At 37.5% G+C, this 27837-nt stretch overlaps 2 protein-coding genes across 8 annotated transcripts in view; one reads left to right on the top strand and one right to left on the bottom strand.

Moving 5' to 3' along the window:
• COL12A1 (collagen type XII alpha 1 chain) overlaps positions 1-17466 on the top strand; it is a 101116-nt gene extending 83650 nt beyond the window's left edge. For 6 of the 7 annotated variants that reach the window (XM_048935640.1, XM_048935646.1, XM_048935639.1 and 3 more), the window contains 9 exons: positions 356-409; positions 1600-1653; positions 2537-2608; positions 10206-10241; positions 10352-10418; positions 11429-11617; positions 12699-12767; positions 13784-13954; positions 15082-17466. In XM_048935640.1, the coding sequence (XP_048791597.1) occupies positions 356-409; positions 1600-1653; positions 2537-2608; positions 10206-10241; positions 10352-10418; positions 11429-11617; positions 12699-12767; positions 13784-13954; positions 15082-15092 (723 nt within the window). In that variant the 3' untranslated portion in view covers positions 15093-17466. The other variant, XM_048935644.1, reaches the window with a different exon arrangement.
• Positions 1-27837, bottom strand: part of MYO6 (myosin VI) — a 770453-nt gene that overhangs the window by 437748 nt on the left and 304868 nt on the right. The window lies entirely within an intron of this gene.

The raw sequence follows: 27837 nt of genomic DNA, 5'->3' as shown, positions 1-27837 counted from the left end.
TTCGTTTCTTTAGAAACGCTCTAACCAATGACTTTAACACTTGTTAAAAGATTAGCTGACATCTGTTAGACATGCTTGTAAAGGGAATAATTATGATATATTTGACTTCTGGTTGTAATACTCAAAAATTATGTTTGAAATTTAAGAGAATGCAGTAAAAATGCAAGTGAGGGTGAAGACTCTTGTATCATATATATGAAATAAATTGTTCTTCCTAAACGATTTTTTAAATAAATGTCAAAAAGTGAAATTAAAGACTAATATTTAAATGTGTGCATAGACACTGGGGTAATTAGCATAGCAGATAAATTTGTTTGGTTTCTGATGCAGTTTATCATTTCTTTTTTCTCTCTAGGGAACCCCAGGCTTACCTGGTCCACCTGGCCCAGTGGGACCTCCAGGTGAAAGGGTAAGTTTTCCTCAGTTACCTTCCTGAAAGACCACATAATATGGTGGAGTGGTTTTTTTTTCTTTTCTTTTTCTTTTTTCCATTCTTTATCATAGCTTTCTGTTTTCAAGTACTTTTTCAAAGAGAGTCCTTTTATCTATATCCAAGCAGAAGAGGTAAATTTAAAAGGACTGGAAAAACTTGCAGGTGAAAATCTCTCCAGATAACCTTAGAGTAGCAGGATACTTTCTTTAAAAATTGCAAGACTGACTGTCCTGTGTCCTGAACAGGTTCTCAGGTGCCTGCACCCGATGAGCATTGAGGTGTTCAATCCTGCTGTCTTTCACATATTGTTACTGCTGTAGGGGATCTCATGAAAGTTCTACTTGTCTTGACATCTGCAAAATTTATGTCCTTAAACAATCTGTCTGTAACATTCTTAGTGTGAAGGTCAAGTTTTCTCCTTAGCCCTCGATTATTTGGAGCTAAGAACTTTTCTTAAGATGGAATTCTGAAACGTCTTCATAATCAAGAGCATGCTTACAGGTTGCAATCTCTCTCTTCCTTGGAACCAGCTGAGAAAATCTCTTTTGTCTTCACACTCTTGAGATGACTGAAGCAATGACTTTGACAGTCTGAATTAATATCTGATATATGCATTTATAGTTGTGCTTTTCTGGGTATTGATAGCCAGAAATCAAAATGGAGCAGCACATGATAGACATTTGTCAGAGAACGTACCATGGGAATGTTGGGTTGTTAACAAGCCATGGATTATCACTAGTTAGTTTGGGAATGGGATTTCTTGACATTCCTTTTTGAAGGGAGAGTAGCTGGGAGGGAGATGTTCTGTTATTCATCATTTAAGTAGAAATTTCCGGTTTTCCAGTTAATCTGTAAGTGAGAGAACAGAAAAAGAAATCCTCCTCTGGTATACAGCAGCAATTCCTTTTCTTAAAATATTAATTTAATACATATTAATTCCATCCTCAGTTAATCAACAGCAGCTGAATATCTAAATTGGCTCAAGCTTATTGTTCCATATATAGCCTTTCCCTGCTCTAGCTGTTATGGCTGTTTTTGTAAATATCATTGTGGATAGCTTTAAAAATACATGCTAGTAGTAATCAGAAGAACTGTGATTCAGTAATTCTAAGTGGGATTGCTACAATCTTAGGTTAATCTCTTATCATGCTTTTGTTTTTGAACAGGGTTTCACAGGAAAAGATGGTCCCACAGGTCCCAGAGGCCCACCAGGACCAGCGGTAAATATATAATTTTGTCTTTGGTATACAATGAATGAAGAGACTTGAGCTAACAGAGAGCCATGACAACATTTTCAAATTATGTTAAATATAAAATGGATCCTTTGTTTAATATCCCAAATGGATCTGATGAATTATTAGTAAAAGGTGAGCAGTGAGGTGCTCATTAATTCACAGCATGAATAGAGCTTCTATTCATAAATATTCAGGAGAGTTTAAGTCTGGTTTTCATTGCTTTTACCCACTTCCAGTGGTTTTGAATTTTTTTTTTTTTTCAGTATTAAAAAAGGAAATAAGCTCTTTATCTCCTTCTTTAACCACAAACTTTTAAAGCTCTGCTAAGTCTGCTGATACCAACTAGTTTCTGTGATGGACCTGGAGTTACCAGGGCAGGGTATTAATTTGGACTGCTCCTGCTTTCCCTACTGTTGTCTTTTTGTGCTACTGTGTGGATGTAGAGGTGAGATTTTATCACATAACCTAGCACTGATATTTTGTTTATATTAATCTAGTAGTAATGAATTTTATGGACTCATTGTAATGGATTTGTAAATGGATTGCACACCTGCTAGAAAAAGTTAGAAGGCACAAACATATTGTATTCCTTCAGGAACCTATCACTAAGAGATATGTGAAAATTCAGTAGATATCTCTGCATCTTTAGATTCAGAAATGCCTGTTACATAAAAGAACTTATTTCCATGAAGAATTCATTTTTTCCTGGAGAGAATTTTTCAAGCTTGGCATATACCAAACAGAAGAAGAAACTGATGAGAGCCCTTTTGAGTACTGCTCTGATCTTTTTAATACCATAGCACGTTTCTTATCATCACTTATACCAGAGTGGGTTTCTATAATTCATTTTACATATCTTTTGCTGTAGGGTGCCCCAGGAGTTCCAGGAGTTGCTGGTCCAAGTGGAAAGCCAGGGAAACCAGGAGACCGTGGGACACCAGTAAGATAATGATACACTTGGAGTATCAATTTTAAAATTGCACTGTTGGTGAATATAAAACTTACCCTTATTTTAAATGCTTGTATTGCACTTATGACAGTGGTTAATACAGTGAAGCTGACCTAAGACCACAAGCCTTCTTTCAAAAATTTTATTTTTACAGTATGGCTTTTTGCTGAGTTTAATAGTTGGGGCTGGAAACTGTGGTCTCTGGTTTCCACTAAAAAGATTGTAGACTATCATGTGCCAAGACATATATTCCTACACTGCATAAGCTTGAAGAACGGGGTCAGCAAAATGGCTGGAAAGTCATGTGTGTGTGTTTGTGTAGTAAAAAAGTACATGACTGAAGATGGAAAATCTTTGGTAATGTTATATAATCACTTCTTGTTTGCAAATGTTTTGGCTTTCTACAATGTGATTTTAAGACTATTTCAGAGTAGGTTCCATGGATTTTATTCAAACCTCTAAAGTAAGTACACTTTGAAAAGGGTGAAAGATCAACAGTTTCAGAAGAAATTTGAACTGGATTCATTTATAGGATCTCTGAGAAATTATGTTTGATCCAGGTGTGGAGACAACAACTAAAATGTGAAATCATTCATTTTTGGTATCTTAATGTCTGTCAGTCAGCAAAAATTTTCCATCCCACTTCAACGTCTTGAAGTATATGGCAGATAGATAATTTGGAGGAATATATACAATAGGGTAGGCAGCTTGATGATTAGGAACTTTAAGTTCCTAGGAGCATCAGGGAGCTGGGTTGTTTTCTCATACTTTTGCTGAAATGTCTGCATTTGTCAGCCTGTATATCCCATTTTCCTTGCAGTAGAGGACACTAGATATTTTAGAAATGATTTTAAGCTGCTTCATGTAATATCTGTGCTAGGTTATATGGTTGATGAACACAGCTGGGACATAAAGTGCTGTGGTTTACCAACAAATGAGCACCAAAGTACCAGGTTTATCTGAATTTTTCTTCACCTTGGATACCGAGTTGCTGCCCATTGCAGCAGAACAGATATTTTGAAGGTAAATAATGTGACTAGAAGGGAATCTGCTTATAAAGCAGTCAATGCCTGTCTAAGCACCATGCATAGGTTTTCCTATGCTGAGTTTCTTTCAGTTAGAATTTGTCTTTTTCCGATTATTTTGCTTCTTGTAATGTGACACTGTGCATCGTATTCAGCAATTCTTATGTTTCTAGAACAGATCCCAGCAGGAATTCTGGCTTGCACCTTGCACAGATGTTTTATCAGACTCCTGGTGGACAGAATTTCAATGCTTTCCTTTGTGTCCTGCATTAGAATTCCAAAGGTGCAGCCTTATGGCCAAGTGCAACTTGTAATGTCCTGAGTCATAGCTCATGCCTGGCTGAATTTGTAACTTCATGTCCTGGAGACAAATAAGGAGGCTTCACATTGCTGCTGAGAAATACAAATAATTTTCAACTAGATCATGCCATTTTTAATTCTATCCAAACAATCTGTAAGGTTTCACAAGTAAGATTATAGACCCCTACAAAGTACAGCACAGAACGTCCAGACCAAGAATACACTGCTGCATGAAAATTAAAGTTTTTTTTCCCACTGAATGCAGTCAATTGAAGCTCTTTCCTTATGTGTGAAAAACCACTAAGGTGCTAAGCTGAAGCAGACTAATGTGTCTGTAAACACAAAATCATAGGATCATCATAGAATGGTCTGGGTTGAAAAGGACCACAAAGATCATCTAGTTTCAAGCCCCTGCTATGTGCAGGGTCTCCAACCACCAGACCAGGCTGCCCAGAGCCACATCCAGACTGGCCTTGAATGTGTGAAAAACTGCCTCCTAATATCTAACCTAAACCTCCTCTGTCTCAGTTTAAAACCGTCCCCCTTTGTCCTATCACTGTCCAACATTTCTCTGTCTCAACACATACTGACACTGAAACAAGTTGAAGCTTAAGGCATTAACTCTACTGTCATGGAAATAGGAAATCTGACATTATAATCTGCTTTTTAGGTACTTCCAGGAGAAACATTTGTGGGTTTTCAGTGTAGTGACAAAATGACTGAGAAAGGAAGAGCATAACTGAGTCATAATAATCTATACAGTTTATTCTAGAAAAGACTGAAATATCTGTCATCTGCCTTTCTGGTTAGTGATAGAGAATTAGGTATTACTAAGTCAACACACATATATCATGTGGTAAAAACCTCCAAGGCTAAGAAAGGGCTATTAAGCTTGAAGAGGATACTGGATGAAGAAGAAATGGCTGTACACTTTCTGTGTATAAATGTAATGGAAAATAGAAGGTCTTGGACTATCAAAGTAGAGAAATGATTGGTACTGTTTGTAGGCGTGAGGGAAAAAATACAGAAATGAATAAGTGAGCAGACTTCCTTCTTATGGTGGAGCTGTCTTGCTAATAAAACAGACTTTGTGCTTGTGACAACAGGGTCTGACTTTGTTGATCTAGGAAGTCCTAAGGAAACAGTGCAAGGCTTTTATGTTTTATATATAAGGTGCTATTAGGACTGACCGTTCCAGAACCAAACAGACTGTGAAAACTTAAAGGGTAATCTTAAGCTCATAAAGGAGACGTTTGTTCTGAGTCAAATACATTTTTTTTAAGCATTTTCCATTCTCTGCTGGAGTGTAGTCACTAGTTTTGCATCCAGCTATGCAGAGATCCTAGATGAGGTATCAAAAAGATGGTGCTTTGAAAGCAGAAAAGTGGCGTATCTTGTGGGTAGCAAGCATTCATTTGGGGAAAACAATTGAATGCATTATCTTTTAAAGTGAAAATAGGAACTTTCTTTTGTTTTGTCTATCTTCAGCTGTAGAATTCTGCTGCAGCCCCAGCCTTCATCCCACAGCTCAGAAAAATCCCACATGCAGCACAAACTAGCATTTCCTTGTGCTGACCCCAAGTGACTCCTTCAGCACAGGATATCAACAAAGTAGAACGTCAGCAGCAGCTGCTGCTTCTCAAAATGCTGGTGAACATTTGGTAAATTGCCTGGTTTCGTATATTAAAAGAAAATAAACTGAAATTCAGAAGAATGTAGCCAAGTGGGAGGAAGATGCAAATAGCAACTCAATAATTGCAGTTGTAATTATCTTTTTGAAATCATGTCTCCAATATACCCAAGTGAAAAATGAACTTTGTTGCTAACATAGGCAGTCAGCTTCTAATTTTTACGTTTTAAGATTAGGTAGGAATAGCCTACGTGTTTCCAACCATAAGTCTCTTTGCAAGGTCACAAATTGAATAATGAGGCTCAGTGGATTTCAGTGAATTGTAAAGTTGACTGTATATTGCTTACAGTAAATGAATAGCCTCAGCATTTTTCTAACTGGAGGACATTTGTTTGCAGTGCATTGGAGCAAGTTTTGCCTTTGTTACTGGAGCAACATCTTGTCTTACCATCATGGCTTTTGGCTGAAGGCAGTCTGAAGAACTCTTGACTAGTTGGAAAAAATAGTTTCAGAAATAGAATATAACCTTAAACATTTTAAGCTTGTTGCTTATTTTATTTTATTTTATTTTATTTTATTTTATTTTATTTTATTTTATTTTATTTTATTTTATTTTATTTTATTTTCTCATTTGAAGAGGGCATTTTAAGGAATTAAAATATTGCCATGACAATGAACTAGAAATTGGAGTCTAATAATCTGATTTCTAAAGATTGCACTTACCTAGTGAGTGAAGATACAGTGGTTGAGTAGTTTCTGGTCAAAACAACAACAAAGTTGTTCTATCAAAGCCATGAGAGGAATGACAATAAAATGAGTAGGAATTAGAAATGTGTACTCAGCAGAAAAAAATCAAGTAAATAGACTTTCATGAAATTGCAAAAACTGCTAAATTGTAAGCAGGAGAAGAGCACCAGATTATTTGTTAATGATTTATGCAGTAAAAAACCTGTAATTTTAATCTATAGATATTTCAGAGACATGGTAATTAGAACCAAGACATTAATGTCTGTTGAACTGAGAATCCAAGTACAGATCTTTTAGAGGTTCAGGACATCAACATTTAGCACGGATTTTCATTAGAGAATGACAGATAACAGTGTAACATTTTCCTAGTGGTTTTAATTGTTGAAGTTTATTTTGGTTATGGCACTTACAGATCTGTGGTCTGTTTCATCATATGGCTTTGTTGAAGGATAGACCTTTTTTTCCTGTTGTCTTCACAGAAAAATAATATAAATGAATAATAGAATCACAGAATGGTTTGGGTTGGGAAAGACCTTTAAGATCATCTATTTCCAGCCCCCTGCTATAGGCAGGGACGCCTCCCTCCAAATCAGGTTGCTCCATGCTCCATCCAACTTGGTCTTGAATGCTTTCAGTGAGGGGACATTCACAACCTCTCTGGATAACCTGTTCCAGTGTCTCACCACCCTCACAGAAAAGAATTTTTTTCATAATATCTAGCCTATTAGGATGAAATGAAATAATAAAGAATGAATCAGTGATGAAAGATGAAATGAAATAAAATGAAAAAGACAAAAGTGAGAGAATACGCCTCAATTTTATTGGCGTATGGGATGCATATTAGTAACTGTCTCTTTAGCAAACTGTCTTTTAGTAACTGTCATCTTTAGCAAAGTGATGCTTTCATAGTCTGACCATTCTAGATATTTCTCTGAGTCTATACAGTTAATTTTGCATGAACGAGTATGATGCAAATAAATTATATAACAACTGCTTAACTCATTAATGCTTCATGTCTTCCATGGCATGTTAGAGGGAAAGTGCATGTATCTCTGCTGCAGAGAAGTTCGGACAACATACTGTGTTCACACCTTGACATAGCTCATGGGATTTTTTGGTCCAAAACCTTGATGGAAATTTATGAAACAATGCCACTGTATTTGAACTGTATCCTCCATGACTGCAGTGGAATGCTTTGTTGTCTTGTGTTGAAATTTATTTGTGGGTACTGTAAGAATGTTATGAAAAACAGCTGCAGCCCACACAGCCTTTGCTTTGCTAATAGCGGTAAACAGACTCCTTAAAGAAATATTAAGATGTAAAAAACAGCAATACTTAGGTGTCTGTGTACCTATGTGGAGAGCACTGGAAATATACTTTATGCTCAAATTTTAATTTAATCTACAAGTAAAAACTTATTTGAACTCACAGTAGTACCTTTTTTCTGAACTAACAAGTGGTGTGCTTTGAACATATGGCAGATGAATTTAGGACAGATGTTTAGAAAGCTGTGGCTTAACTCTGCTTGCACTGATATCACCTGTAAAACTCACACTGGCCACTTCAGGAAACATTGTTTAGGGTGAAGTTTTATTTGTGTAACTCTGTAATTTGCCACACACATGGCATTTACCTCTGTGAATAGTGAAGAGCATTGGAAGGGCCATATGTATGACAGCTCCCTAAGCAGAACTTGTGGTAAATACAGGGTTGGTTTTATTATTATTTTTTTTAATAATATATTTCCTTTGTATTTCTGATGTCAAAACTGAAAGAGGAGTTTTAAAACACTTTGCAGATTTTAAAATATCTCAGAGTGACTCCTCTGGATTTTGGAAAGGGTCCAGAGGAGGGCGACTAAGATGATCAGGGGGCTGGAGCACCTCCCCTATGAGGACAGGCTGAGGGAGTTGGGCTTGTTCAGCCTGGAGAAGAGAAGGCTGCGGGGTGACCTCATTGCAGCCTATCAATACCTGAAGGGAACCTACACCCAGGAGGGGAGTAAACTCTTCAAAAGGGCTGACAACAGCAGGACTAGGGGAAATGGATCCAAGTTGAAGGAGGGAAGATTTAGGTTAGATGTTAGGGGGAAGTTCTTTACTAGGAGAGTGGTTAGGCCCTGGAACGGGCTGCCCAGGGAGGTTGTGGATGCCCCGTCCTTGGACGTGTTTAAGGCCAGGTTGGACGGGGTCCTGGGCAACCTGATCTGAATGTGTATGTTTGGTGGCCCTGCTAGGCAGGGGGGTTGGAACTACATGATCCTTGGGGTCCCTTCCAACCCGGGTGATTCTGTGATTCTGTGACCCAATGACTAAAGCAAAGTTGACTGTGAATGTGATGTTCTCTTATTTTAAATGGGTATCTACAATTTTTACTGTGGCCAATATCACATAAAATAGGCCAAAATAAGCCATAAAAATTCTTCTAAGATCACCACTGTTTATTTTGAAAATCTTTACAATTCTATCATATCATACCAAGCATCGCAATTAAATTTTCTAAGAAAATATGGCTTTCTCTCTTGATGCTTTTCTTCACTAGCAGTGGAGTGCAACCATAAGAATAAAATCTGAGGCACTGTGCAGGAGGTGCTTGCACAACTGTGTTTGCAGAGTAAATTGTGTGTGCATATGTCTAGTTAACACTTAAAAACATCTTTATGGTAAGATGGTATGATGTTTTTCCAGCAACAGACACACACACATATATATAAATTAGAATCAATCCTCCTGGTTGGTTTCATTTTTGGTTGTATACAATACTTTTGAAAATGAAAGAAACTAAAACAATATTCAAAGGCAAACAGAAATAGCTTTAGGCAACAATTAGTACTTTGCAAATGCTGACAACTATAAAGCAGCTCTACTTATTCTAAGACTAGAAACACTTGCAAGATGGTGGGGAAGCTGTCACAATAAATAGAATAAGCACTTAAAGTCATCTCTGTCTTCCGTATTATCTGTGCATAGCACTCTTAACACAGCTAGTTTCTTTAGTGTGGGTTCAAGGAGACAGCTACCCCTTCCTAGACGTATACTATTCTTCCTATCTTTTCTGCTTTAATTCTGAGTTGGCTTAAGACTTAAAATAAACAGTCACATATAAATCATACAAGGATATTCAACATATACAGAAATGTGTGGCTAGAAATTCAGCTTTAAAACTTCCAGTGTGTTCCTCTGTCAGAAGATATCAGCTTCTTTGGCCCTCATTTGAATTTTTTCTTCCGATCTTTTTCTTCTCCGTCTGTGTGTTTGATCATGCACAGAAGATGACCGCTTGTCCCATCTTTCTTGGCTCCTCCTTTAGCACCTCTGAAATACAAAGTTCAAGGAGGACCAGGTCTGTCTTCTTGAGAGTCAGAAGGTTTTCTGGAACTGCATGTCCCAGGGCTGCTTCACCCCAGGAGTGATTAAGCTTTTACTTGACAGAATGTGGCTTGAGATGCATTGATGTGATGAATCCCTTTCCTGGACCAAAAACCTATGTTATTTAGTGAAAAGTTCCCAAGTATCAATGGACATAATTTGGTTTAATTTAATGATTTGAAAACCACTTGAAAATAGAAGATCCATGGCACAATTAGCATCTATACATCATACATAAACGTCTGTCTTACCTAATTTCTAGGTGAGAAAGCTTTACCTAGCAGATGTTTGAGTACTTAGTACATCTGATAGATGTCTTTGTCTGTCTTGGTGTAGTTCTTCTAGATAATAGCTCTGAAGTACAGGACTTAGTATTCTTAAAATGTTTTTGTTTTTTTTTTTTTTCCCCTGTACTAAGTAATATTTCTACTTTGGACCACCTTTGTTTATGTTCCTGTGCAAGTATGCTGCCATCTATTTTGTAGTATGAAATAACAGCTGTAATATTTTTGCTTTAGGGTACACCTGGAATGAAGGGAGAAAAAGGTGACAGAGTAAGTCTACTTTAAACTCATTTTCTGTTAGATCATTTTAATGAAGCACTATCTCTGTAAAAGCACAGATACTTTGTAACAGAACCCTTGTTTTGATTTTGACTGTTTAGGGTGACATTGCTTCTCAGAACATGATGCGAGCAGTTGCAAGACAAGTTTGTGAACAACTGATAAATGGTAAAAAGTGTTGCTTGCTTTGTTTCTCATGCTAATCTACTAGATTCCTTGTTAAAAGAGAAAACAGTGATTCACATTGAAGGTAAGGGATACTGGCTGCACACCAAAACAAGCTTGAGTAATATGATGGTTATCCAGTGCCAGTGATTTGGTGGAAAAATGTTATTAAGTATACGTTTTCACATTAATCAGGTCTTATCTTCAGGAGGAGGGAATCTGTGAGAAAAGCAGGTACTTTACTAGTGGGAAATGACAGATAAGCTTTGGGCAAATACTGTGCCCAACGTCAGCTGTTCTATGCAAGTAAAAATGATATTTCTTTCAATAAGGACACCAAATGGAATTCCAGGCCTCTACTGCCACACAGGGAGTAGTTACAGAGTGCAGCTCTGCATCCCATGAAAGCGTGGTTAAGGGTTATGCTGGGATTGGCGCATGGCACAAATCAGGGAGGAATAGATGTGGCCCCTCACATAATGGGCTCCTTTCTGCATAGCTACACAATGCTGTTGGTCTTGTTCAAAGACAATTTTCTTTGAAAATTAAATTCATGAACATCACAGTGTCCTGCTTGATCTACACAAGTAATTTATCCCATGTCTGTGAAAACTTCAGAGCTTTAGGACTGCACAGAAATGTGATCCTCTTCCCTATTTGAACTGGGACAAGTCCTTTCTGTTCTTCAGAGTAGAAACAATGTCTGACTACAGCTCTGAGGAGAAAGCAGATTGTAAACAACTGCTTATTTTGTGACTTTAATTGCTTTAGAATCAGTTTTTGTTAATGTTGTCAGCTTCCAGAGTTCCACTTACCCTCCTTTTTTCCCTCCTCCATTTATTTCAAGCCTTCTTATCAGACATTCATCTAAAGTTTTCCTAATTAATCAGGGCCAATTCACCTTTTGGAATGGTCATAAGGAGAGGATTTAATGAAGAGATTCCTTCCTACTCTGAGAAAAGACTTTCATGCATTTCACATGATTTACTGAAGTATTCTCTTTCATTTTTAAGGCCAAATGAGTCGATTCAATCAAATGTTGAATCAAATCCCGAACGATTATTATTCAAATCGTAACCAGCCAGGGCCACCAGGACCACCTGGTCCTCCAGGAGCTGCTGGGACAAGAGGAGAGCCTGGACCTGGAGGAAGACCAGGATTCCCAGGACCTCCTGGGGTCCAAGGACCACCTGGTGAAAGAGGTAATGTCCAAGGCGTCTGTATATTTCACAATGGATGTAGTGGAGTGGCTGCCAGAAGAGAAGTCTGATCCCTTTGCCATGTCAGACTATGAAGCCCACACTTAAGCCAGTTAGGTCAGTTGGATTGCTTGAGAAATGTTGACGTCCTGGAGGACAAGGTTAATTACACCAGTGCTGTCTTCTGTCTTTCCCTTGCTCATGTTTCATAAAACACAAGTTGGTGTAATTTTTTGGCTGCTGTATCAAGCATGAACAGGATATCCCACGAAAGAGAATGTTCTCAGAACATTTCTGGCATTAAGCAGCTACATCTTGAAAGGCTGTTTGAAGTAGCACAACTCTTTGCAGAATAGTCATCTGATTAAGAGAGAAAGTGAGTCACTACAAAGAACAAAAAGGAGTTGAAAGAATTAGTTCTATGTCGTTGGCCCTTTGGACTACCCTGAGGGAGGGACACAATTCTAAATAGAATTTGAGCATATGCCTATATCTAATTTGTGGCTATCTTGGATCACTGCAGTGACATAAAGTTTCTGTGCCATATTGCAGTGTTGCCTTTGCTTATTCCAGCTACTCAACTGTAGTATAGTCTTAGTGATATGCTTTCTAGCATAAATTTTACTCTCGTCTTTAAAAGACGGCCTGGATTAAAGCAAGAAATATTGAATTTCTGAATTCTACTCTTTTCTGAATGTTGTTTCTTCATAACTGTTTCTAAGAAAGTGTAAAGCATACTTTATATCAGAACTGTGCAAGCCTGAAAACACCTTCTGTTAGCATTTTAAAATAATAAGGTTCTGTGACATTTTAAGTGTCTCAAAGGCTGTTCTATGTTTTGAAGAAGTTTGTTTATACTAAATTACTCTACATCCTACTTTGGTTTTAGGTTAGTGTATTTATATCGAAATTAAGTATTTCCCTGAGTACACACTGGGACATCTGTACAAAATAAGGTTTGACCAGCTCTATTCTATTAAATAATTGGAACTAAATATTAATATTAGTGAGTGAGCGTGAAGAAATATTTATTGATGTTGTTTCCTTTCCTTGGTTTTTATTGCTTTTTAAAAAAAATCTGTAGGAATGCCTGGAGAGAAAGGCGAAAGAGGGACCGGATCTCAGGGACCACGAGGTTTGCCAGGACCACCTGGTAAATATTTTTCATTTTAATTAAAATCAGATTACAGAAAAGTAGGAGAAAAGGCAACATTTCTTCATAGGGAACCAGACTCTATATGGTGAAAGAATGTGCTTTACTTTGTGCTTTGTTTTTGGTTTTTATTAGAATTTACTGGGAGCCTCTGCAGAAATGGGCAATTTTAGAGACTTTTGGATATGGCTAGTAGATATTTGTCTTTCCTTTGCAGATTAATCTTCTGGCGTGCTTGTTTGTGTGAAAGTGTGAAATTTCATGAAAATACACTGTACAAATTCAGAGTGTCTGGATCCATTTTTTTACTTTAATTTGTAATTACAGAACTGCAAGTTGTCTAAGAACTACAAAATAAGCCCATATACAGAATTACTAGATGTTAGAGTTTGAGGATTTCCAAGTTGCTTTTGCTCTTTCTGTTATGAGTTCTGTTCACTGATGCCTTAGCTGAAATTACCTGCATCATTTGTTTCTGCTTTTAGTTCACTAGGCTAAATATGTTTTTTTTTTGTTACAAGACTCATAAGGTGCTTGCGGCAAATTGTAGCCACGGTTACTCGAAGCTTTGCTTTTCTGCTAACTATAGTAAGACCTGTTCCAAAAAAAACATTACCTCATCTATCCTAGGGCTGCAGGGTAGCGGAATTAATGTACTCCCGTATTTTAATTGAAATCCAGTGTGTTTGTCTAATCTAGTAGCTTCCCTTGAGATCTTCCTATCTTACACAGAGGGGAAATAAACCAGAGAATTCATTGATGTTTCTTACTTGGCTGGAACCTACTGAATCAGTTTCCATGAAAAAAATCCTTATGTAAGCCACACACAGGGAAGCAACTAATGATGAGTCATATTTCTAGTTTTGTTTTTCTTTCTGTTGACCCTCATATAGCTATAAAATGCAAATGTTTTCTCACCAAAGACTGTGTAGTCTAGACAGCAGTAATGTTAGTTGTTTTTATCAAGCTGACTCTTAAAAGAAATAACCCCCCCAACCTTTCAATTCTAAAATTAGGTCCACAGGGAGAATCCAGAACAGGTCCACCAGGCTCCACAGGATCACGAGGACCACCCGGGCCTCCAGGTCGTCCTGGAAATGCGGGTATTCGAGGTCCTCCTGGGCCACCAGGATATTGTGATTCATCCCAATGTGCTAGCATTCCTTACAATGGCCAAGGATTCCCAGGTAGGTTATGAATGACCAAATTGCTCTTTGTCACAAATAGCCTTCACAGATGTGGCTGTTCATATTGAGTTGCTTTACATGAGACAGTCCTGCTGGCCTGGACGTATTGAATAGAGGAAAAAGCTGCAATGAGCAGGCCTGCCTCACTGTAATGTGCAGGCGTATGAGCAGCCATGTGTGCTTGGGTGCAGATTTAGTTGATGTTATGTGTGATTCACTTTAAATAGGAAGTAGAAACAAAGTTGTTTTTTTTTTTTTCTCATTAGCATAGAAGGTTAGTAGTTGAAAATGTTGCACATAGGATTTAAGTGACCATTTTCTCTTCTTCTTTTTCCCCCTCTCCCCACCCCTTCCAATCTTCTTCAGAACAAGGTTGAATTCTCCATGTTTCTCTTGAAAAATAAAAAGAATGCTGTGGCTGGCAATTTCCGTGTGTCTCTTTTTGAGCAATGTCAGGATTATTTATACCAAATTTATACCTGAAATCAAAATTTTCCACAAAGGAAATCCATTTGGTGATACAGTGCAACTGAAAAACACTACTGTCCTACAATTTCTGCTGAGTTAAACACCATGGAGTCTCTGACTAGCCCTGGGTCATACCAGCCTTCTACTCTGTGATGAATCTTAAAACAGTAGGCTGCTTCTGGAACCAAATACAGGGTCACCAATTCTGACTGGAAAGATTCCAATATGTTTTAATGTGGGGATCCTGCAGGACCACATTATCGTTAACAAATTAATAAGTATGCATTGCAACATCTCATTAGTGTATGTGATTAGTGTATGTGATACTACTATTGAATATGGTTTGCTGTTAGTATATTGTGCATGAAAAAAAATATATAATATATATATATATATATATGTACACACTTGCAGACTAAGTGCTGCTGGCCAAAGAGCCAGATGGTTGTGAATATCTCACAAAACTCTTATTTAAATGAAAAAGGAAGAAAATTGTGCCTATGATTCAGCAGTGTTCTTCTCTCTAGTAAGCAGATATGTATACATATATAAATATATGCCTATAAATTAACTGTTATGTATTTAGTTGGATGAAAGTATGTTTTTTGCACATCAGATGGACTTTTTAAAAGACTAACATCATCTTTGACCTGTTTCAGGTTTCGGCTAACACATTTTCTAAGTCGCCAGTGCTGCTTACAGTTTGAATACATGAAAATCCTGTTTCTGAGATGTTTGCGCACGTGCTTATTAGAAAATGAGTCCGTATGGATATTTCACCACGGATATGGTTTTTGAACCATGTTGGCCTCATAGAATGGGGAGATTCCTTTTACTAACACAACTTGTGAATGAGATAAAGGACAGTGATGTCAATTCATTAAGCCTGTTGCATTTCAGTAATACAAAGTAGACAGTCTTTCTTTTTTTAAAAAAAGACCCAGACCATCTAAAGTCTCAGTGGTGAAGGAGGCTTATAAAACTACTAACCAGCAAAGGTAATGCCTTTTGAAGAGACAGACTTAACCCAGTAAATGAGAAATGACTTATGTAAATAGTAAACTAATTGTGGCTTGTAAATGATTTGTATGGGACCGTACCCACTAAAATCGGTTAACAGCTCTATGTGATGCTTTTGCATAAAAGCCTGCTGCTGCTTGCTGTATGCCAGAATAACATCCTTGACAACGTAAGAAATCTATCTGTCTGTTGCTTGTTACCAACAAGTCAGAATCGGGGCATGTGCATTTTTTTTATATGTAATCTTGCTGGATTCTGTAGCTGCAGTTATAAGTACAAAAGATTTATAATTATTTTTTCTTCTGTTTTGCTGTAGTTTTTGGTGTTCCTGAAGCACCAGCTGTAACTCGCTTTGTTTCGAGGAACAGCACAAGAGAATGACATGTACTGTATATTGCCGCTGGTGATAGTTACGTGTACATTTATTTTCCCATTCTCAGAGAAAATTAGTACATGCTGAGCCCACCTGTCCATTTTACATACTCCATGTGTTCTATTAATTACATGGTATAAAATAAAGTCCAGTGCTTGGGTTTCCTGAATTAGCTGTAAAATAATAATTTTATTTGCTTTGCTTTGTTTGTTTGTTGTGTGGTGTTTTGTTTTTTTTTTTAACAATAATCGGTCCCTTGCATAATTTAAGACACTGCAATGTTTTGTGTACTATAAATACAAAGCCTTTCAAAATTAATTTTTAAGTTTTTAATATTTTGCTGCCAAAGTTATTCATGAACAAAACTGAAAAGTGCCCCCATGAACTGTTAATTTATATATTTATTATATGGAAATAAGATTGGACTAACATTGTGTAGACAAACTAACTGTCATGGTATTTGTGGATTCAAAGACATGCGATAACTATAATGTTCAATCGGACAACTATTTTCAACCAGAACCATACGTGCCTGAAAGCGGACCCTATCAGCCTGAAGGTGAACCCTTCATAGTCCCTATGGAGTCAGAAAGGAGAGAGGACGAGTATGAGGACTATGGAGTTGAAATGCATTCACCAGAGTACCCTGAGCACATGCGCTGGAAAAGATCGCTGTCAAGAAAAGCAAAAACAAAGCCATAAAAGATCTGTGTCTTGCTTTGTGTTTTTCTGGGGGGTTTGGTTGGTGGTATTTGGTTTTGCTATACTTGCATTTGCAGATACACACAGGGAGAGTGCATCTTTTGTTTGGCAATACTATAGCTTTCTGGTCTTCTCATAGCAGACGCACCCTTGTTCTGTATCTCGCTTGTGTGGGGATAGCAATATGTGTAACTAGCAACTTTGTTATGCTCTGGGCATGCTTGTAAAATATTATTGCTTACAGGGGCTGCATATTGGTTAATATCTGCATTCAATTATCCCAGGGCTGCCTTTTTCTTAAAATAATGTAAAAAAAAAAAAGAAAAAAAAAAAAAAGAAAAAAAAAGAAAAAAAGAAAACAAACAAACAAAAACCAAACCAAAACAAAAATAACCACAGAGCTGCTGCAAGTTTTTTGAGGACTGTCTGCTTTAGCTCTACATTTTTTTTCTTTTTCAAATGCATGTTTGCAGTTCAGTCAGGTCACAAGTCTGCATTATCTAGCTGAATAAGAAAGCCCAAACTTCTCTATCCTTCCAATATCACTGTCATTTTCTTCTATTCCTAGTTACACTTTGCAGAGCATATACTGCTCTTATACATCTCCTTTAAACACCACAAACATTAAGTAGCTGAAATCTTTGTATCAATGGATACAGTTTAATAATGCCTGAAATCTCCTTGTTTGTAGACACAGCAACATTTATGCCAAATTGCAGTCAATCCTGCAGAGATGGAATTGCATGTTTATGTTGTATATTTAGTATGGAATTTGTTTTTCAGAATACAGTGTTTCATAGTTATCAAAAGCAGTTGGAAATTGTTTGCAAGACTATGGATATAGAATTGCTGCTTTTATATTTTAACTGCAAATTGTGAATTTCACTGCCTTATATTATTTATTTCTGAAATGAAAGAGGCATTTTTCAATAAAACTACTGAAAATTTATATGTGGTTATTCACCTTTTTTTGAAAGGCCAGTTGAGACTGATGCCTGTGTGTTCTGTTTGGTAGTGATATTTATTCCATCATTTGGAAATGCCAGGTGTCAAAAATCAACTAGAATGGGAGAAGTCTTAAAATCACTATTTGGGTTGTGGTATCTTGAGGTTGGTGGATGAAAGCAGGAGAGGTTTCCACTGTTTGAGGTATGAATACGACTTTTAACAAAATTCAGTCTGTGATGCATTTGGTGAAAAAAATGAAAGAGAGGCTCACCAGCCTCAGGTTTTTCTTTTTTTTTTTTTTTTCCTGTTTGGTGTTTCTGATGGATGGTTGTTTCAGCCAGAGAGAATCTTTACCTCAGGAACTACCCGGACTGCAGCAAGTTGCTAAAGCCACACAATTCTTCATGTGAAATGAGCAGCTGTGGCAGCACTCAGTCCAGTGTTAGGAAATAGCTTGGTTCAGTAGAGGTGTTTGGTATTTGCTGAGCTTCATGCTGTTGTGACCATGCAGGAGATGGCTATCTGCTCAGAATAGCTACCTCAGCTTTGGTAACAGCATAAGCTGTAGTTTAGCTTTCCATTGTCAGGGATACAAAGGTAAATAAAACAAGAACTACTACTTTTCAGTGGAACAGAAGAATCACTTGCTAAAAGATAAGATAATGGACTGGAGATGATCCTTCTTACCCCTGTTATCTTAACAGAGCCCTATCTTAGAATAGCTTTCACCAATACTGGAGCAAAGCCTTTCAAATTCATTGGGAAAGCTGCAGTGACATTTCTGAAGATCATGGAAAACACCTGCAATGGAGGTGGAATGGTATATGCAGGCTGGCTTCCTGATCACTGAGTGTTTACTCTGCACTGGAAGCTGTGATGAATATTAGTGTCCACAAATGGAGGTGATACAACAGCTTCATAGATGGCCTGAATAAATATTAGTGAAATCATCTATTTGGGGGGGTTGAAACTAGATGATCTTTGAGGTCCTTTTCAACCCAGGCCATTCTATGATTCTATGAAATGGAGTACAAATGAATGGCATTATTCAGAGTGACTCTGATTACAGCCACGTGTCTTTTAGACTGGAAGGGAATAATTCTGGGTTGAACTGAGAAAACATTTAATCAAAGCCATTGATTCTTTATGTTCCCATGTAATTGCAGAGAGTTGAAGTATCAAAAATATCTCCTTCAGCTTGATGTGCAATAAAGAAATGCGTGTGTCTGGCAGAAAATAAAAAAGATTGGTAGAAATTTTGAGAAGCAATTAAAAATGTTTCTCTGAACTGTATTTAAAATAATGACATCGTGCAGTGGTCCTTCATGTGTCTGTTTCTGGCATTAACTGTGTCACCAGGACAAGCTTAACCAGACGCCCATATCTGCATAAGAAAGATTGCCATCTGTTATCCAAACAGAGTTTTAGTGAAGGAATAGCATATTTACAGCATATATTTTAAATTATTTTCCTATTCCTCCACAAAAAATATACCCAATGTCTGATAGACAATCTTCATATTCCTTGTGTTCTTTACTGATATTAGTCTTAACAGAGGTGCTGGTATTTCATTATCTGTTGATTTGAAGTGTTTAAACAGTAAATAGAAGCTCAGGCCATGCATTTTAATTACAAAGTTCCTGCTCCAGATCTGCAGGACGGATACCAGCTCTGGGATGTGTCCACCCTACAGTCATGGAACTGTGAATCATGTCTCAAGACGACCTCTGAACTTGAGAGAAACAATTTTATTCTAGAGGGAAAAAAAAAGAAAAAAGAAAAAGAAGAAAAACTCAATAAACAACAGCAAAGAAACAAAACATAAGAAACATCCCAAAACCTGGCTGACATTTCTTTCTCCTGTACCACGGTGCTCTTCATAGGTGTTCTTCTGCTGGCAGTCCATTTTGGAGTAATAAAGACTTTCCAGTGGCTCATCCAAAGTCCGGGGAAAGTACTTGAAGTGTTTGGACGGAGCATACAAATGAATGTTTACTGATGGAGGCCAACAAGGAACTCACTTCTAGGAATTCTCGTGAGAATGACTTTGTGGGGGTACTCATGGCACTTCTGGGAAACCTGATGTGAGGTTGAGCTAAGCAAGTCCTGGAGGAATACAGATGCGAAACAAATACAAACAAGTTTGATTTCCTGACTACCTCATGCACAATCAAGCAGTTTGCATAGTCTGGCTATCTTAAAGAAGAAAATTGCTTAAAAGCTCACTTTTAATTTTATATACATAAACCCTTCGGCTAAAACTGTGATGTGAACAAGAAAGTGGGAATGGGTCATTGCTTGTCTGAAATAAGGACTGAACATTGCAAGCAGAATCTTAATGAAGGAAGTATTTCTCTGCATCCCACAAGTATTTTTGAGAGTTCTTTGCATTTGGATTGCACAGATAGCAAAAGTGCACAAATCCCCAGGAAGCATTTTTGTTTTACAAAGGCTAAATATTATGATGGTGTGTCACTGCTGGGATCTCTGGACAAAAACAAGGGGAAAAATGGAGTGAAGGAAAACGCAGAGAGCCTCACTTGAAATGGTGCATCTCATTTTTTTTTCTTTTTTTTTTTTCTGTTGTGGCTTTGTGATAGTATCTTTTGAATACCCTAGCACTGACTGCACAGTGATGCTCACAAAGAAAGAACATAAATGGACAGGCATTCATGTTGCCAGATATGTGTTTTGTTCTACAGCATGAATAGCTGTTCTTATGAACGCTTTCTAAGTATAAAACAGGTTCATTAGCGATAAATTAACTAACCTATACAGTTCTTAAAAGCAATAATTCATTTTTGAAAATTTCCATAGTAAATTCCACGATGGAAAACACATTAAATGTATTTCAGATCAGCTTATAGCCATCAAGAAAGCACACTTGCTACCAGAGGCTTTTCTTCAGTGTTCTGCTGAAGATCTCATACTTTTGGCTTGATCAACTTATTAAGATGTGTACAGTCATCTCCTTTGTGCTTGGAAAAGAGCTGGAAATGAAAATAAATGCTCTTGAAGAATTCTTCCCATATAAAAATTCTTAGTTGACATTCAACTAAAAAAGAATAGACTCAGAAATGTATTTTAGTGCTGATACACTATTTGCCTCTGAAAATGAATGCTCAGCTGCGTTTTCATTTGTGACATTTAATACATTAGTATTCCAATGTTTCTGTTGTTTTGATTCATGCATGACTATGCTGAGCTGATTCCGACACATAGTACCTGAGAAAGTGATTTTGAAAAGTAAACTTAAATCCTGACTTCTGTAACATCAGCTGCATTTTGCCACTGACATTAATGAGGTTAAATTCATAGTCAGCAATTCTGTTCTGTTAGCTTGGAGATGTAAAAAGCCCTTAACAATAAGATGCTTGTTTTTTAATGAGGAAGCATGGTGAGATGGTTAGGAGCTGTGACCCTGATTTCGCTCTCAGTTTTGTTTCTGGGTCAGCATTGTTGCTGTGAATTTCTTCGCCCTTGAAAAACACTTCGTTGAGCTGTTCTTAGATAATGGTTTAGTACTCAGTTCAACTTCCACTTTTCACTCTTGCATATTCAGCCTTGGGTGCTTTGAAGCCTTAGTTCCTGGTCATGATTCCTTTTCTTTGTGTGACCCATACTTATTCATCCCAGGAGTGGTGCATGCTACTGACTGAGCTTTCAAGTTGCTGACCTTTCTGGGTGCTTACTTTGAGACATCTGTGGATATCGCAGTTTCAGAAGCTATGATGCCTCTAATATCCTGACCCCCTTTAACCTGCCTCCGGTTATTTTCTAAGTCACTACCCAGATTATTTGTATAACATCAAAGGTTGAACAAAACTGAAAAAAAGGACAGAAATGAGATATCTTCTCTCTCTCTTTTTCATAGCAGGTTATCCCTGCAAAGTTCCTAGGTTAAAGGTACTAAGGAAAGAGTTACTTTCCTGTTGCCGTTCGAGCCCGTCTCGAGTACGTCGTCGAGTACGTCTCGCAGTTTCGCAGTTGCTGACAACACTTTCCTTTCCTTGAGCTATAATGGAAATAGAAAAGCTTTGGATGCTCAGGAGACACTGGAAAAGAGAAAACATGTTTTTCCATTAGGGAGGGCACCTAACCAGAGTCTTTTGCCATGTAGTTCACTGGAGCTACTGGTCCCTGAAGTAGGGCAAAATACAGGTATTTGTAAGCTACCAGAACTCCAGTGCTGAATGTGACAACAGCGTCCCTTTCTGGGACAAGCAGAAATACATAAAACTGATTAATACTTTGAGTAATACTACTTTTGCAGCTGCCAAACTGAAGCAAAAGTGAGATGTTTATCAGTTATAACGGCCTGCTGTTTATGTCTCATAGCAACCACCACTGGGAAGTTGCAACACGTAAATGTTTTCAGCTTTGGGCTCCTTTCATGACAATGAACAGAGCAAATTAAATTACTGTACACGATACAGTACCTGTTCTCTCTTTATCAGTTATACCAACAAGCTATGCTCTGCACAGTCATTGCTCCCTTTCCTTCCTTCCTGTACGATTCCCCTCCTCCCAGGGTGCCGCTCTCAGATCCCTGGGGTCAAGAAAAATAAGTTCAGATTGGATCAAGTTCAGTGGAGGGCCACAGCACCTGGTGCATTGTGGGAGCTAGGCCTGTTTGGCCTGGCAAAGAACAGGCTGACAAGGGGAGATCTGGCTGAAGTCTTCAGCTCCTTTTCTCTTACTGCTATTACTAAACTAAAACTTGTCTTCTCTTTTTATTTTGGTGGCTGCATATGCCGTTAAACCAGATTAACAGAGGAGTTCTCGGGGTTCATGGGTCCCGCATCCCATGTAATGTGTTGCACTTTGCTAATGCTTGAGTCTAAAACTGCAAAGTAATATTTTAGGATCAGAGTTTTAGGGTTTTTTTGTTGTTCATACTTGTTTAAGTAGTGTTCTTTTGGCTTTCCCTGTATCTTTTTGTACTGTTTGTCTTCTTGCTGCTTTTAGATTGTTATTGCAGTATATTAACAATCAGGAAGTCATTTCAGTAGATATTATGCTTATCTTATTTGCAACTATAGGTGCCAGTTACCATATGAAATGGTTCAAGACACTTTCAAAAAAATAATTAAAAAAAAAAAAAAAGTAAAAAACCACTTTTTTTGCCCAGCAAAAGTTGGTGAAAAATACTTCTTTAGCTTCAGTGGATCTATATTAATTTACATTCAGCATAAATAACTGAGGGTATAAAGTCATATCCAAGGTTTGAAATAAAAGGAAAAACAGTCTTAAAAATGCAATAAATATATTTTTTCTAAATACACACACACGCACATACACACAGTCATATCTATATCTATATATATATCTATATATATATCCTTTCAGAAATAAAGGAATTTTTATTTTATTTGAAATCCAAAAGGTTTTTTTTTTCCCTCCAATTACTGAATTTTACATAATTTCAGGGCATTTAGGATTTGTCCATAAAAAAAAAAACAAACACCAACAACAAAAAGGAGTTCTGGCCCAGTATCCATCCTTAGATGTTTATCCTTAAGTTTTCAGTTCTAATAACTCTGTTGATATGAGAAATGTCATCATAACAACAAATAAAGGAGAATTTGCAGACTTGTTTTCTTTGGCAGTTCTTCAGAATACCATGAGTACTCTATGTTGGTATTTGGCAATGCCCTAGCGTACAGTACATCTGACAGAAAACTCCTGTAGAATACAAACCCCAGCCACTGCATCCTCCAAGGTTTTATCCTGAGGTTATATTTCTCTAACTGATCTCTTTTCAGTAGCAACAGAAGTCAAAACAACACCAAACATTCCTTGTATCTGTCCCATTTCTCAATTACTCACCTAAAATACATGTTTTCCCTCTACAACATTTTCTTCCTCAAAAATGAACTGAGAAAACTGCTACTGAAATAGATGAAGATTTCAGGAATGTGAAGAGAAATACTTTTAAAAATATATAGCAATGGTTAAAAGTTATACTTTAGACAATGGCATGAAACTAGAGTTTCCATAATTCAGAATAGTGCTGGCACAAGGTAAGATCCCACCCAAAGGTCAAGGAAATCAGAGAAACTGTCCTGTGCAGAACTGCATACTACCACTACCATAGGGTTAGAGGTTGGTCCTAATTCCTCCTGAATCTGAGATATCAGATTTTTATGAGCCCAAATGCATTGGTGCTTTGAGTGCATTCATTGTAAGTGAGCAAAAACAATAAAGAACTTCAAGAAAAATAGGGTCCCTAAAGGACACAACTTTCTTTCCTGAACTTAGCCTTTATTTATCTCAGCTTCCTTCTCCAGCTGAGATGGGAGAAAGTGCCTAACAAGAAGCTCAGGTGAATGAAATCACAGAGAGAAAGAAGAATTTGAAAGCTTTTACTTCCCTTGCCAACACATTTCTAATTTCTCTCTCTGTATGGATTACTAGGGTGGCATACAGCGGTGTTCAGAAAAAAGGGAACTGAAAGAAAGCCAGAAGTGAAGGAATAAAGGTGAAAACGCATAGGGAAATGTTCAACTGCAGTAACCAGCTTGTATACTTTCTCCTGGTTGCTGGGAGGAAATGTTAGCCATCAAGGGTGGAAGAAAGCTTAATCTTTTCTGAGGAGAGGAAGAAAATGAGTGTCTCAGTTTCAGCTGAGACGCTGTTAATTACACAGTGGTGCTTTGGTTGTTGCTGAGTGATGGGAGCATTCCCAAGACTAGGACAGGCTTCGTGACATGTGGGACTAGGACAGGTGCTAGGTATTCCGTACCACCAGATATCATCTGGAAGGTCATAAAGCTGTGAGGAGGGGACAGCTGCTGCTGGTGCATGTTGGTCAGAAAGCGGTGAGCCTTTGAATTGTTGCTGGGCTGTTATGACTTACAGTTCTTCCTTTCAGACAAAAACGTAACGAGGTCTTGCATAGTAGATTTTATTTCCTTGTTCAAACTCTATCTACTTTTAGTCAGTCTAGAAGACAAAGTAGCATGTTTGTTCTCCTAAGGACTATATTTTTCTTGACTAAAAGAAAATTTTTTATGGGTATCTGTTTTCTGAATGCTGCTTCTTTCGTCTTACATGCCCAAAACAAGTTATGCTATGCTTGCTCCATTAGTTTATATGCTAACAAGCAATAAGTGTTAGTGGAAGCCAATCCATTTTAATAACTACTTCCTCCTTTATCTTATGAGCTATATATATATATAGTTTTTGTGGTGTTTGTTGGTTTTTTTTTTGTTACATGCTTTAAAATAAGTATCACATTTTCTTGTGATGTCATAGGATGACATATGTTCCAAGGACTGCATCCATGTGGTGCAGTACGGAAGCATAAACTTGAGGATCTGAATATGCAAGAGAAACTTTTTGGTTTGGATGATCAACCTATTAGAGTAACTGAACTTGTCTAATGTTGCCCAATATGAGGAAAAGGACAAGAGCTCTGTGCTGCCACAGAATCACAGAATGGTTAACACTGGGAAGCCCCTTTAAAGATTGTTCCATCTAACTCCTGCCCAAGGATTAGCAGGGCCAATCCCAGCAAGGTGCCCTGGACCATGTCTGGGTAGTTTTTGAAGGCCTCTGAGGAGATTCTGTAGTTTCTGGGTAGCCTGTGTCAGTGCCCCATTACCCATGCAATATGGAAGTGCTTCCTGACGTTCAGAGAAGAGCCCCTTGTATACCTCTTCATGCCCATTGCCTCTTGTCCTGGTATTGGATGCCTCTGAAGTGAGCCTTACTTTGTCCTTTTTGCACCTCCCTTCAGGTATGTAAACACATTCCCTGCTGGGGAAGGGGCTGATGGTCCCAGCGTGGACTGAAAAGATGCTCTGGGTCATAGGCAGGGTAGGAAGGCCTCAGTGAAGGCTAGGCAGAGTGAGTCAGGCCTCAGGTCTCTAGAAACACTGTTTGTACAATATTCCACATTATCTAGTTTGGGAAATCCTGAAGTGGCCATTAGTGGGCATTTACCAAGCTGAATGATATGATTGTACAAGATATGTCCTTGGAAGGACTGCCCCTTATAAGGCTCTGATGGACAATGGCTGTTGCCTCTGAAAGATGATTTTCTGTTCAATACTGTCTTGCTGGAAGAATGGAAGAGATGAGCACTGTTGCTAAATAAAATGACAATGATATCTCTGCTAAACACAGAGAGACAGAACAAATTAAGAACTGAGACACCAGGCATATAAAACTAGTTCAGGCACTAGGCCAAATGTAAAATTAAAAAAAGAAAACAAAACAAAAAAACCCCACAAAACAGCAGTTTTGCTCACAGATCTTTGTACATGTATTTAAAACAGTGCTATTTCCTGGGGGCAGAAGTTTTATAGCTGATGATTAACAGGACTACAAAAACACAAGGTAACAAGTCTACAGTTTAAATGAATGTGCCTATCATTGATTTCTGGTAGAGGATATACAAACAATATAGACATATTCTAATAATGTGTTCTATTGAAGCAGGAGGTTATTGAGAATTTTTCAAATGGAAGTACATTCATAAATATGAACAAAGATTGCTGTACCCTGCTTTGTGCAACAGTATATAGAAATAGGAATTAAAGATGGAGAGTGAATGAGCTACAGCCAGCTACTTATAAATAGATACTCTAGGCAATTCTCTTAGGAATGTAGATGGAAAGATACCAGAAGGAGACATAGACAATGATCTTTCAGCCAAGCACTGACTGTCAAAGGCATGTTACAAATTTCCTGAAATAAAGGTTTTCTTTGACAATCCTGCATGAGATAATTTGTTCGGATATGTGACTGACTCAGTTCATCTGCAGTATGTCTCAACTTCTGTCTAGCAGCATTACTCAGATTTTCAACTTATAATTTTAAATTCCTCCCTTAAATTATTTTTTTCCATTCAAATTTGGGGTTAATTCTGTCTCATTTAAAGTTGAATGTATGGTATTAAAGTCATATATAGGTAGATATCACAAGATATCCCAGCTTCTCCTTTTTTTTTTTTTTTTAATATTCTACATTTTAATAGATCCATCCTGTGTATTTGAGTAGCTCAAGATTTCATGGTATCTCAAACACAAACATGTATTCTATTTATTCTTAGATGTACTTCTGTGATATGCTTGTAAGATGTGGTGGAGATCAATCTGAAGTTAGATATGTTGGTGTTTAGGTAGACATTTGTAGAGGTAGTTTCATTTCAGCTCTAGATATTGATCTTAGCCAGAAGATCTAAGGAAAGATAGAGCTGTCTTATTTTTTATGACCTGCTAATAGGCTTCGTCATTCTTTCTGCATGCACTGTGCTTCTTCATAAATGGGCATAAATCAACACATAGCGCATTGTTCTTTTGGTGACTCACAGGACCAAAGATTTCGTTAAAATGTTCAGTATGAAGGAAGAGTTTTGGAATACTTAGGTGCTCTATTACATGTTCAAGTGAGATGGTCCAGTCACTGGTGCTTTGAGAATCCTGGAAGATCAAAATAACATATATTTCCCCCATAGAATGATTTGTGTTTTGCATTCTGTGTAAATGTAGTCAATAGAATGTGGTACATTATGATAAAATGTGCTTTGTGATGTATAAGATGTATATTCACTTTGTCTTGACATTATATATATTTTATGTATTCAATCTATCTTGATTTTCCATTCTGAAGAATGGCCCCAGATACAATAACTGGAAAGTTCTTATTGTAGTACCAGTAATGAGTGCATTTTGTTTCAATTTAAAGTTCATTCAGCTTTATCTGTTAAATCTGTTTTTATTCTTGCTATTATTTCCCTAGGATCATAATTTGCCAAATATTCTGCAAAATTATACATATTTCTAAAGGTGCACGAAGCAATTCATCTTTGGCATTCAAAACCTTTAAGGAAAATGTCTCATTTTCTTAGTATGTAGTCTTTTGGCACATCACATTGGACTATGGCCATCCTCTAACATTAATAGTATTGAGTATTGTACTATTGGAAAAGCCACATCTCAGTGTGGTAGAAATTCCACTGGAGGAAGAAACAGTTCCTTCCAAACCAATACGGTTTTGCCTGTAATAAACTCTTTGGAAATGGATCAGTATCGAATTTCATGAATTATGACCACATTTTCAATAGGTCACAGTACCCTCAGTTAAATCGAGTTTGGGTTATTAATTTTTTTTTCCCCCAGAAACTTCAACTTCTGTTTGGGTGCTGAGTCAAATTACACTTTGGGTTCTGCTGTGAACCAGCTTTGTAAAGGAGGCTGGTTAGCCATGTTTGTCCTCATGCTTAGTCCAAGCTAGCAAGCTCAGCTGAGATTGCATTTTTTGCTGGGCTTAGTGCAAAGGCAGTGTATCTACATAGCTCCTCATTTGGGACTAGCTTGTGACATCTATGTTCAAGGCAGGAAGGGTTGACTTGTCTGTTCTCAGA

The sequence above is a fragment of the Lagopus muta genome, chromosome 2 (assembly GCF_023343835.1).
Source record: "Lagopus muta isolate bLagMut1 chromosome 2, bLagMut1 primary, whole genome shotgun sequence".
In the NCBI taxonomy this organism is placed as follows: domain Eukaryota; kingdom Metazoa; phylum Chordata; class Aves; order Galliformes; family Phasianidae; genus Lagopus; species Lagopus muta.
Note: the sequence above shows the minus strand (reverse complement) of the source record. Positions and strands in the feature narration are given on the sequence as shown.